At 39.6% G+C, this 13,121-nt stretch overlaps 1 protein-coding gene across 1 annotated transcript in view; it reads left to right on the forward strand.

Moving 5' to 3' along the window:
- Window positions 1-13,121, forward strand: part of htt (huntingtin) — a 688,215-nt gene that overhangs the window by 40,336 nt on the left and 634,758 nt on the right. Inside the window, exon 3 of the mRNA XM_090385445.1 lies at window positions 9,585-9,705. Within this exon, the coding sequence (XP_090241571.1) occupies window positions 9,585-9,705 (121 nt within the window). The remainder of the gene's footprint in view (window positions 1-9,584; window positions 9,706-13,121) is intronic.

A 13,121-nucleotide genomic window follows, 5' to 3' on the forward strand; every position in this document is an offset into this window, starting at 1 on the left:
GTGATATAGTTGTACACGTTGGCACTAATGATATTAAGAGTAGGAGACCGGCGGAATTACTTAGCAAGTACAGGTCACTGTTGAAAAAAAGCCGTGAATTAGGGTTGAACTTGAAAGTGTCTGCAATTCTGCCCAGACACGATAGGAGGGAGTATATGATGAGAGCCTTGTCGATCAATTCGGCCCTGGAGGGATTGTGCAAGGCTCAAGGGGTAGAATTTTTTTCAGCCTGGACTGTACTTGTTAACAGGAGAGATTGCTTCTACAGGGATGGGATACACTTAAATAGAAAGGGTGCAAGAATTTTTGCTGATGCTGTCGAGGCAGTGTTAGGTGGGTCGGAAAACTGCTAGTTGGGGGGGGGATACAAGGACTAATAGATTAACAGTAGCCACTGGCAGAGGTGGAAGTGATTCTTGCACTGCTTCTATTCAAATGAGCAGAAGTCTGAAAACCAAGATGCAGGATATTTCAGAGACTGCTGGTAGTCATTGCGTTACAAGTAAACACATGGGTTGTGTTAGGGTAGCTAAGAATAGAAACAGGTGCATGTATACCTGCGTGTACACCAATGCTAGGAGTTTGGTAAATAAATTTGATGAATTTGAGGTATTGCTCAAAACATCAAAGGCAGATATTGTTGGGATATCAGAGACGTGGTGTCACACAGATATAAGTAATGCGGAACTGGAATTTGGGGAATACAATGCGTATAGAAAGGATAGACAGGACAGGAGGGGAGGAGGGGTTATGCTATTAATTAAGAAACACATAAAGTCCAAGGAAGTGAAGCCAGTCGACATCGATGGACAGGGCAGTGTCGAGTCAGTTTGGTGTGACATAAGCATAGGGAAATCAAAATTGAGAGTAGGAGTGTGCTATAGGCCTAATGACTCTGATGAGTATAATAATATATTGTACAGGGAAATAGAGTGGGCCAGTAAATCAGAGAGTCTTATAATGGGGGATTTTAATTTCCCAGATATTGACTGGAATTTGTGGGTTGGTCACTCGCACACTAGCAAGGCTTTTGTGGATTTATTGGATGATTGTTTTCTACATCAGCATGTTCGTGAGGCAACAAGAGGGAGCAATACTCTTGATCTGATTATCAGTAGTGATTCTTCATGCATTAAGAACCAGCAGATAAATGAACCACTAGGTGGCAGTGATCACAGTGTGTTGAAGTGGGATTTACTCAAGGAGGTAACTACCATCAGAGGTAAAGGGAAGGGTTTTTGTTTTCGTAAAGGCGACTACGATGGTCTGAGACAGTATTTAAATTCTATACAGTGGGACCAACTGATGATGTTACCAACAGCAAACTCAAAATGGGAAGCATTCAAGGAACTAATCTTGGAGGCTACCAGGCTTTACATACCAACTAAGAAATATTGTTCAAGGTTTAGGCCTAAATGGTTGTCAGATGAACTAATGAGACATGTGGCAGAGAAGAAAAATGCATGGGATACATACAAATTAATGGGTGACATGGAAGCCTATGATAGATATAAGTTGGTCTGTAACCAAGTCACAAAGGAGATTAGGCAGGCAAAGGCAGACTACGAAAAATCCTTGGCAAAGGATGAAAAGAAAAACAGAAAAGAGTTCTTTACATACTTGAACTCGAGAAGGAAAGGGATGAATCAGATTGGTCCACTGGATATTGATGGTTCAACAGTTGAGGATCCTGCTCAGGTGGCTAACAATCTAAACAAGTATTTTGCATCTACATTCACGCATGAGGAGTTATTCAGGAAGGAGAATGATGTAGGTAAAGTAAACATTGGCAGTGAGCTGGATGATTTTGTAATAACTGAGAGGAAAGTGGAGGAGAGATTGTTGAGGATAAACATAAAAAAGGCACCTGGGGTGGATGGGATCTATCCAGTTATATTAAAGGAGGCAGCAAAGGAAGTATGCAAACCCCTAGCCATAATTATGAGAGCTTCTTTGGACTCAGGGGAGGTACCCATAGACTGGAGATGTGCAAATGTAACCCCAATTCACAAAGGAGGATCAAAGGCTGACACAAGTAATTATAGACCTGTTAGTTTAACTTCTGTTCCAGGTAAATTAATGGAGGCACTGGTTAAAGAAGCACTGCAGGATCATCTAGACAAGAATTCAGTTATAGCTCAGACACAGCATGGTTTTGTTAAGGGCAGGTCTTGCCTGACCAATTTGATTGGATACTATGATGTAGTCACAAAAGAACTGGATGCAGGGAATAACTTTGATATTATATATTTGGATCTTAGAAAGGCTTTTGATACTGTTGCACATGGAAGACTGCTGCACAAATTGGAGCAGTGTGGCATTGGAGGCAAATTGCTGCTATGGATAAGGGGATGGTTGAGTGGCAGAAGACAGAGAGTGGTAATCAATGGACACTGCTCAACGTGGACTAATGTTATTAGTGGAGTTCCTCAAGGTTCAGTGTTGGGTCCATTGTTGTTTTCGGTGTTTATGAATGATATTGATGATGGGATATCAAGTTTAATGTCTAAGTTTGCAGATGATACAAAGGTTGGCAGGGTCGTTAAGGACACTACTGACGCTATGCTGCTGCAACAGGATCTGGAAAGGTTGAACAGATGGGCTGAGAGGTGGCAAATGAAGTTTAACATTGACAAATGTAAAGTACTACATATGGGAAACAGTAACCCCAGAGCAATGTATCAACTCTGCGGTACTACACTGACAGTGGTGGAGAATGAAAAGGACCTGGGGGTAATTGTGCAGGCAGATATGAAGTTCTCTGAGCAGTGCAGACGAGCTGCAAGAGTAGCTCATGGTGTCTTGTCAATGATATACAGGAATTTTTCTAGCAGGGATAAGGAGGTGATTATTCCCTTGTATAAGGCAATGGTTAGGCCACATCTTGAGTACTGTATACAGGTCTGGAGGCCTCATTTCAAGAAGGATGTAGAGCTGCTGGAACGGGTACAGAGAAGGGCAACAAGATTAGTAAATGGAACAAAGGGTTGCTCTTACAAAGAAAGGCTTAAATTTTGCAAATTACAGAGTCTGGAGACTAGGCACCGGCGAGGTGATCTGATAGGGGTGTATAAGGCTTTGAATGGTTTGAGCATGCTCAATGCCAATGGGATTCTTCATCTTTCTCAGAATAATCACCTCAGAGGGCATAAATTCAAATTGAGGAAGGACGGATGTCGGATAGATGTGCGGAAATTTGCCTTTGGCCAGCGGGTGGTTGGTTGGTGGAACCGACTTCCATCACTTGTTGTTGAAGTTGATAGCCTAAACAAATTTAAAGCTCAACTGGACAGGTATTTCGAACGAACGGAGGGGTGAAATGGGAGAGTGGGGTTTTTTTTTTTTTTTTTTTTTTTGGCTGATGCTGAATAAGCTTGCTTTCTTGCATCATATGCCTCTGCTAATGCTAATGCAATTTGAAACTGTGCTCCCCTCTGGTTCTTAGTCTGAGCTAGAGGAAGAATCCCATTAGAATTGAGCGTACTGAATGCATTCAAGGTCTTGTACACCTCAATCAGATAACCTAGCATATGCCTACTCTCCAGGCACTACAATTTGCAGAACTTAAGCCTTTCTTGGGAAGAATATCCCTTTGTTCCCCTCACCAATCTTGTGCCCTTCTTTGTACTCGGTCTAGCAACTCTACATCCTTCCTAAATTGAAGCCTCCAGACCAGCACACAATACTCTAGGTGTAACCTGACCATTGCCTTGTATAACGGGATAATCACCTCCATGTCCCTGATAGAAAAATTCCTATATATCATTGACAAGACTCCAAGACCTGCCCTGACAGCCTGTCCGCACTGCCCAGCGAACTTCATATTTGACTGCACAATTACCTCCAGGCCTTTCTCACTTTCCACTTTCCTGAGAGTAGTACTACAGAGTTGGTACGTTTCTCTTCGGTTATCACTACCCATATGCAGTACTTTGCATTTGTCAATGTTAAACTTCAGTTGCCACTTCTCAGCCCATTTTCCCAACTTATCTAGATCCAGTTGGAGTAGCATACTGTCTTTACTGTCGTTAACAATCCTGCCAACCTTTGTATCATCTGCAAGCTTGGACATTAAACCTGATATACCTTCATCAATATCATTGATAAATATACAAAACAACAATGGGCCCAACACCGAACCCTGGGGAACTCCACTAACAATATTTGTCCATGAAGAGCAGTGTCCACTGATTACCACTCTCTGTCGTCTTCCACTCAACCATCCCTTTATCCAATGTAGCAACTTACCCTTAATGCCATACTTCTCCCATTTGTACAGCAGCCTTCCATGTGCAACAGTATCAAAAGCTTTCCTGAAATCCAAGTATATGATATCAAAATTATTTTTGGCATTCAGTTCCTTTGTGACCACATCATTGTATCCAATCAAATTGGTCAGACAAGACCTCCCTTTAACAAACCCATGCTGTGTCTTAACTATTACTGCAGTCTTGTCTAGATGATCCTGCAATGCTTCTTTAACCAGTGATTCCATTATTTTCCCCGGAACACAAGTTAAACTTACAGGTCTATAGTTACTTGTGTCACCTTTTGAGCCCCCTTTGTGAACTGGTGATACATTTGCACACCTCGAGTCCATGGGGACCTCCCCTGAGTCCAAGGAAGCTCTCATAATTATGGCTAAGGGTTTGCTTACTTCCTTTGCTGCCTCCTTTAATATAACTGGATAGATCCCATCCACCCAAGGTGCCTTCCTTATGTTTAACTTCAACGATTTCTCCTCCACTTTGCTCTCAGTTATTACAAAATCACTTAGCTCTCTGTTAGCGTTCAATAAACTTCTGGCATTCCCCTCGAATGATTCCTCATATGAATGTAGATGCAAAATACTCATTCAATTTTTATCAGCTACCTAAGCATGATCATCAATAGTCAACCCATCTATGTTAAGTGGTCCAATCTGATTCATCCCTTTCCTTCTAGAATTTACATAAGTAAAGAACTCTTTGCTGTTTTTCTTTGCATCCTTTGCCAAAGATTTCTCATAATCTACCTTTGCCTGCCTAACCTCCTTTGTGACTTGATTAGAGACTAGTTTATACCTGCCATAGGCTTCTGTGTCACCTGGTACTTTATATGCATCCCATACATTCTTCTTCTCTGCCACGAGCCTCATTAATTCATCTGACATCCATTTAGGCCTGAACCTTGAACAGAATTTCTTAGTTGGAATGAAAAGCCTAGTAGCCTCCAAAATTAAGTCTCTGAAGGCTTCCCATTTAGAATTCAACGTTGGTAACATCATCAGTTGATCCCACTGTACAGAATTTAAAAACTGTCTTGAGGCCACTGTAGTCACCTGCATGTAAGCAAAAAGTCCTTCCCTTTAGCCTTGATGGTGTTCCTAGAATAATGTTTACATTGATGTTCTAGATCAGCATTTGTGATCAACAGATGCATTAATAAATGAATAATTTATGTTTATACTCAGTACGGACAATTAAGTTGTACACTCCACTGTCTTTAAAGGAGTCCACAACTGTTTTACTGTAATCAATATACCAGCATAAGAGCTAAAAGTGGGCCATACATTTCTTGTGGAAAGGTACAGATATGATCTCACAGTGCATTTATCTATATCTGCATATATTACCCCAGGACCACATCCTGGGGTAATATATGTAATATTTGATTCATGCCCTTGAAAAAAAAAAAATGACTGTTCACATTGATTTTCAACATATTAGCAAAAAATAATGAATAGCATTAGTAGTGGCATATTATTATTTTTACAATTAGCCATATGGTGCAAGGAAGCCTGAGGCTTTTGCTGCACCAGTCAAAAAAAAATTTGAGTTACCCTGAGAGAGAGAGAGAGAGAGAGAGAGAGAGAGAGAGAGAAGGGAATCACCAAGAAAGAGAAGAATGATGATATCCTGGGTATGCCAAGCCATATTCACCAGATGTGAGTCCCTGGGGATATGATGCAAGAAAGAAAACTTATACAGCATCGGCCAAACAAAAAAAAAAAAAAAACACTTTCAATTTGCTCCAAACATTTGTCTAGTTCTTAATTGAATTTATTTAAGTTATCATCTTCACAATGACAGATGGAAGTTTGTTTCAGCAATCAAATCACTCAGTGACTAAAGGAAAATTTCCGTTCAGCTATTCTGCAACTGTTTTTCCTCAGTTTGAATTTATGCCCCCTCAAGTGCATAATCTGAGCAAGAGGAAAAATTCCATCAGCATTGAGCTTGCTCAAACTATTCAAGGCCTTATACACTTCAGTCAGGTGCCTAGTCTCCAGACACTGCAATTTGCAGAACTTAAGCCTTTCTTGGTAGGAGCACCGCTTTGTTCCCCTCACCAGTCTCATTGCCCTTCTCTGCACTTGTTCCAGCAGCTCCACATCTCCACGCCTCCACATCTGTATGCAGCACTTTGGCACTCAAAGTGTGGCCTGACCATGCCTTATACAAATGGATACTCACCTCTTTCTCCTGCTAGCAGAGTTCTTGTATATCATTGACAACACTTCATGAGCTGCTCTGGCAGCCTGTCTGCACTGCTCAGAAAACTTCATATCTGACTGCACAATTACCCCCAGGTCTTTTTCATTCTCGTACTACACTGAGTACTAGTACAGCACAGTCGGTACATTACTCAGAGGTTACTGCTATCCATGTGCAGTATTTTTCATTTGCCAGTGTTAAACTTTAGTTGCCACCTCTCAGCCCACCTACTCAACTCTTCTAAACCTTGTTGCTGCAGTGTACCGTTGTTACTGTCATTAATAACCCCACCAACCTTTGTATCATCTGTAAACTTGGTCATTAAGCTTTTATTCCTTCATCAATATCATTGATAAATATAAAAAACAACAATGGTTCCAACGCCGATCTCTGAGGGACTCCACTGATAACATTAGTCCATGACAAGCAGTGTTCATTGATTACCACTGTCCACCTTCTCCCACACAATTATCCTTTTATCCTTAGCAGCCACGTTGCTCCAGTTTGTACAACAACCTTTAATGTGCAACAGTATCAAAAGCTTTCCTGAAATCCAAGTATGTGATATCAAAAATATTTTATGCATCCAGTTCCTTTGTGACCACATTGTGGTATTCAATCAAGTTGGTCAGGCAAGATTTCCCTTTAACAAACCCATGCTATATCTGAACTATAACTGCAGTCTTGTATAGATTATCTTGCATTGCTTCTTTAATCAGTTACTCCGTGACTTTCCCTGTGGAACAGAATGTAAACTAACATGTCTGTAATTATTTGTGCCACCCTTTGATCCCCTTTGTGAATTGGGGGTACATTTGCACTTCTCCAGTCCATGGGGAAACTCTCTGAATCTAAGGATGCTCTCATAATTATGGCTACGAGTTTGCTTACCGCCTTTGCTGTCTCCTTTAATGTAACTGGATAGAACCCATCCACCCCAGGTGCCTTTCTTATGTTTAACCTCAACAATTTCTCTTCCACTTTGCTCTCAGTTATTACAAAATCATTTAGACCCTATTACAGTTTGATAAACTTCTGGCTGCCACTTCTCTGAAGAATTCCTCATGTGTGAATGTAGATGCAAAATACTCATTCAGTTTGTCAGCTACCTGAGCAGGTTCATCAACAGTCAAACTATCGATATCAAGTGGTACGATCTGATTCATCCCCTTTCTTCTAGAGTTTACATAAGTAAAGAAATCTTTGCATCCTTTGCCAAAGATTTCTCATAACCTGCTTCGCCTGCTTAACCTAATTTATGACTTGAATACAGACTAGCTTATATCTACTCTATAAGCTTCTGTGTCACCTGATAATTTATATGCATCTCATGCATTTTTCTTCCCGGTCACAAGTCTCTTTAGTTCATCTGACATCCATTTAAGTCTAAACCTTAAACAGTATTTCTAGTTAGTATGAAAAGCCTAGTAGCTTCCAAGGTTAATTCCTTGAATGTTGCCCATTTAGAATTTGCTGTTGGTAATGTCATCAGTTGGTCCCACTGTATAGAATTTAAAAACTGTCTGAGACCACCATAGCCACCTTTACAAAAGCAAAAACTTCCCTTTACCCCTGATGGTAGTTACATCTTTAAGTAAAACCCACATCAGTACACTCTGATTACTGCAGATTAAAGAACCTAGTGGTTCTTTTATATGCAGATTCTTAATGCATGAATAATCACTGCTGATAATCACATCAAGTGTATTATCCCCTCTGGTTGTCTCTTGAACATGCTGTTGCTGTAGAAAACAGTCATCTAATAAATCCACAAAAGTCTTGCTAGTGTGCAAGTAACCAACCCACAAAAACTGACTCAACATTGCACTGTCCACCTATGTCAACTGGGTGCACTGCCTTAAAGATTTTGTGTTTCCTGACTAACAGCATAACCACTTCTCCCTTCCTAATCCTGTCTGTGATTTCTGTACATGTTGTACTCTCCAAAAATGCAATTCTGCATTCCTTATATCTGTGTGACACCACATCTCTGATAGCACAATATCCACCTTTGATGCCTTTACCAGCATTTCAAATACTCCTAGCATTGGTACATCCAAGTATACAGGATCCTGTTCTTACTCTTAGTTACCCAAACATGGCCCAAGTATTTACTTGTTCCATGATGACTCTCAGCAGTTCTAGAAATCCTCAGCAACTACATTCCTGTGAATAGGCGCACTATAGCCACAGCAGCTTGTGCGCCATTAAACACCCATACCACACACACATACCCTCAGCAACTTGCTTTCCAGGCTGCTGCTCATTTTAATAGAAGCAGTGCACAAATAACTTTCACATCTGCCTGCGGCTATTGTTAATCTGTGTATCCTTCCAAGCTAGCAGTTTCCAACCCACTTAACACTGCCTCGATAGCATCAACAAATATTCTTGCACCTTTTCTATATAAGTGTATCCTTCCCTGTAGAAACAGTTTCTACTGTTAACAAGGACAGACCATGCTGAGAGAAATTCTACCCCATGAGCCTTGCACAATCTTTCCATGGCTGAATTGATTGACAAAGCTCTTGTTACATACTCCCTCCTATCGTGTCTGGGAAGAATTGCAGACACTTTCAAATTTAACTCTAACTCATGGCTTTTTTTTAACATTGACCTATACTTGTTAAGTAAGTCTGTTGATCTCCTACTGTTAATGTCATTAGTGCTAATGTGTACAACAATCCTTGGTTCTTTTATTGTGAATTTTAGGAAAATTAAAATTATACATGATAATTTTAATGGTTGAAATGTGATCAATATTGATTTTTTTTTTTTTTTTTTTTTCCTCCTTTTATGGCTAACTACATGTATTTTTTATGTATTCATGATTATAGATTACCTTTTTTATTTCTAAAGCCAGATGAATCATTATTAAGCACTTGCTGTGATTTTGAGATCTGTGCATAGAAAATAAAAACTTCTGTATGAAAAAAATAATGACCATTCCTTATGATTTTTATAACCTTATCAATTTTAGTTGGCCCATCAATGCTAATTTATATATATTTGTGATTCTACTTATTTTGAAAGCTGTGCAGTGTAAAGACTATTTAAAAGTAAATTAAACCACTTGTTTAATTAAGTCTTGTATTTATTTTCTTGTAGGTCTACATCAGACTTTCTCAAATTTTTAGGCATTGCAATGGAGACCTTTTTACTTTGTTGTGATGACGAGGATTCAGATGTTCGACTGATGGCAGATGAATGTTTAAATAGGACCATAAAGGTATTTTGAGGAATTTTAAGACTAAGAGATTTATAGATGTTGTCTTTGATATTGAAGTAGTGGCTGTTTCATTACTTATAGTTTAAAACTGAGAAAAAATAAATAAAACCTATACATGCAACTTGAATGGCATAACATCACACTAAGCACTATTGCTTTGACCTCTATATAAACAATAGATAGCATAACATGATGTTAGTAACCATAAGAAGTGAAATGGGAGGAAATATCTAACCCACTGATTAAACCAGCACATAGCATCGCTGTTTAGTGCTGATTTATAATGCATCATGAAAATACATAGAAAACAGATTGCTTCCAAATGAAAATACCAAATTCTTTTGAAAGAATTTGGTATTTTCATCTTTAATATGACATGAAGTAAGCAATGTGAAACTTATATGGGAGAGATAAGATGCATCTATTCTTGCTCTTGTTAACTTCAAGTGTTCCCTTATGTCCAATTCAGAGAACACACTCAGAAAACATTTTACATTGTTGAATACATTTTACAAAAAAAAAAAAAATAAATAAAAAAATAAATAAATACTATTTATTTATTTTTTTAAAATAAATTATTTCCGACTTTCACTTTTCAAAAAAAATGCAGTAGACATGTAAAACCTTTGGCATATTACTATTATACCCACTTTTAACAAATAGAAATACTTCACAGGTTAAAACTGAGGGCATAAGTCAGGCCAGTCACATATTTCGTAAATAAAGGAAAACCAGTAAACATTTCAACATTCTTGGTATATTTTGACTTTCAATAGAGAACACAAAGGCCTTGGACTACTATCTAGACAAAGTGAAACCCACACAAATCCTCAGATAATTGTAGACTTATGGACTAACCATACAGTGCAGTACACTTGTATCTGATAAATAGCTTTTGCTACATGCCAACAGAAAATGCATGCAACTTCAATTTCCAGCACTAATATCTGTTTTTTTTTTTTTTACAATATCTAGCACTCATACCTGTTTTTTTTTCTCTCTCTCTCTTGTCATTTCATCCTTTATTTATTTATGTATTATTATTATTTTTATTATTATTTTTTTCTTTTGAGAAGGCATATAGTGCCTCACTAAATATCAAAGGGGTGAAAATGCAGATCCACATTAATAATGATAAAAAAATCCACTGATGCTAATTCAGTCTGATGTGAAACAAGATGGTGGGTGGGGGGGGGGGACTTGAAGGAATGAACAAAAAAGAGAAGTTTTTATGAATTGCATGACTGCGTATAAGTCTGGAGGCCTCATTTTAGGAAGAATGTAGAGTTGCTAGAATGAGTACAGAGAAGGGCAACAAGATTGGTGAAGGAACGAAGGTGTTCTCTTACCAAGAAAGACTTGGTAAGAGAACCCCTTACCAAGAAAGACTTAAGTTCTGCAAATTGCAGCATCTAGAGACTTGGGCACCTGCGTGGTAAGCGGATTGAGGGTGTATAAGACCTTGAATGGTTTGAGCAAGCTCAGTGCTGATGGGATTCTTCCTCTTGATCAGATAACTTTTGGTCCTTGAGGATGTCACAGACATTCTCTCAGATATGCCAGACAAGCTGTACTTGCTACCTGGGAGTCTAAAATGCTGATGGAACTGATATTCGAGTGACATTCGAGTCAATGGACCCAATTTCAGCGGAAGTCCGGACGGTCTGTGACAGCCAAATCCTCTGCTTGCACCGTCACAATGGTGGGACTGTTAGTAATCATGGGTATAACCTCCATGGGTGACGCCTACATCACATGGAGGAATACCACCCCCTCTGTGTTACCAGGCAATACTAGGTGGTAGTGACTCACATCAACCGGTGAAATACCACTACTTTGCTTATTGGAGGCTTGAAGTGGTGGAACCCATGTTTAGTCTCCAGAACTAAGTTCCGGTCAACCCTTCCCTATCTCTTCCATCATGCAGTATGGTTAATGACTTTTGAGGTTATGATGGACATCGTGGCAAGAGCCAATATTCTTTACATTTCGAGGGTACAGCTCTAAAACGGTGTTCGCAGGCCGGCCGCTAGTTAGTACACCGGACCGAACCTATTGGTAACTCTCTATGAGGCTTCCGGATCAGCTAGTGTATAATCTTGCTACCTCTACTCTGCCAGATAGTGACTGGAGTGAGTCCGAGTAGTGTATATGCCGGGGGGCATTGTCAAGGCCACGTTATAGTAGTAGTAGTAGTAGTAGTAGTAGTGGCATGTGATGCAAGAAGGAAAATGTATGAGCTTATGCAGCATCAGCCAAAAAAAATTACACCATTCCCTCCAAATGCCTGTCCAGTTCCTCCTTAAATTTATTCAACCTATCAACTTCCACAACAACAGATGGAAGTTTGTTCCAGCAATTAACCACCCGCTGGCTAAAGGCAAATTTCCTCACATCTATTCTACATCTGTCCTTTCTTAATTTGAATTTATGCCCCCTTAGGTTCGTAATCTGAACAAGTGGAAGGATCCCATCAGAATTCAGCGTGCTGAACCCATTCAAGGCCTTATACACCTCAATCAGATCACCGCACAGGTGCCTAGTCTCCAGCCACTGCAATTTGCAGAACTTAAGCCTCTCTTGATAAGAGGATCCCTTCATTCCCCTCATCAATCTTGTTGCCCTTCTCTGTACATGCTCAAGTAAATCTACATCCTTCCTAAAATGAGGCCTCCAGACCTGTACGCAGTACTCAAGGCGTGGCCTGACCATTGCCTTATACAGAGGGATAATCACCTCCTTTTCCCTGCTAGCAAAATTCTTATATATCATTGACAAAACCCCATGACCTGCCCTGGCAGCCCTGTCTGCATTGCTCAGAAAACTTCATATCTGCCTGCACAATTACCCCCAGGTCTTTTTCATTTTCTACCACCTTAAGTGTAGTACCATACAGTTGGTACATTTCTCTGGGGTTAGTTCTACCCATATGCAGTACTTTGCATTTGTCAAGGTTAAACTTCAGTTGCCACTTCTTAGCCCATCTGCCCAAATTATCTAGATCCTGTTGCAGTAGCACACTGCCATTACTGTCATTAACAACCCTGCCAACCTTTGTATTATCTGCAAACTTCGACATTAAGCCTGATATACCTTCATCAATATCATTGATAAATATACAAAGCAACAGTGGACCCAACACCGAACCCTGTGGGACTCCACTAATAACATTAGTCCAAGAAGAGCAGCACCCATTGATTACCACCCTCTGTCTTCTCGCACATAACCATCCTTTTTATCCATTCTAGCAACTTACCCTTAATACCATTCTGCTCCAATTTGTACAATAGTCTTCCATGCGCAACAGTGTCAAAAGCTTTCCTGAAATCCAAATATATGATATCAAAATTATTTTTTGCATCCAGTTCCTTTGTAACCACATCATAATATCCTATCAAATTTGTCAGACAAGACTT

This window comes from Mastigoproctus giganteus, chromosome 11 (assembly GCF_048544385.1).
Source record: "Mastigoproctus giganteus isolate SK-2022 chromosome 11, ASM4854438v1, whole genome shotgun sequence".
NCBI classification, from domain to species: Eukaryota; Metazoa; Arthropoda; class Arachnida; order Uropygi; family Thelyphonidae; genus Mastigoproctus; species Mastigoproctus giganteus.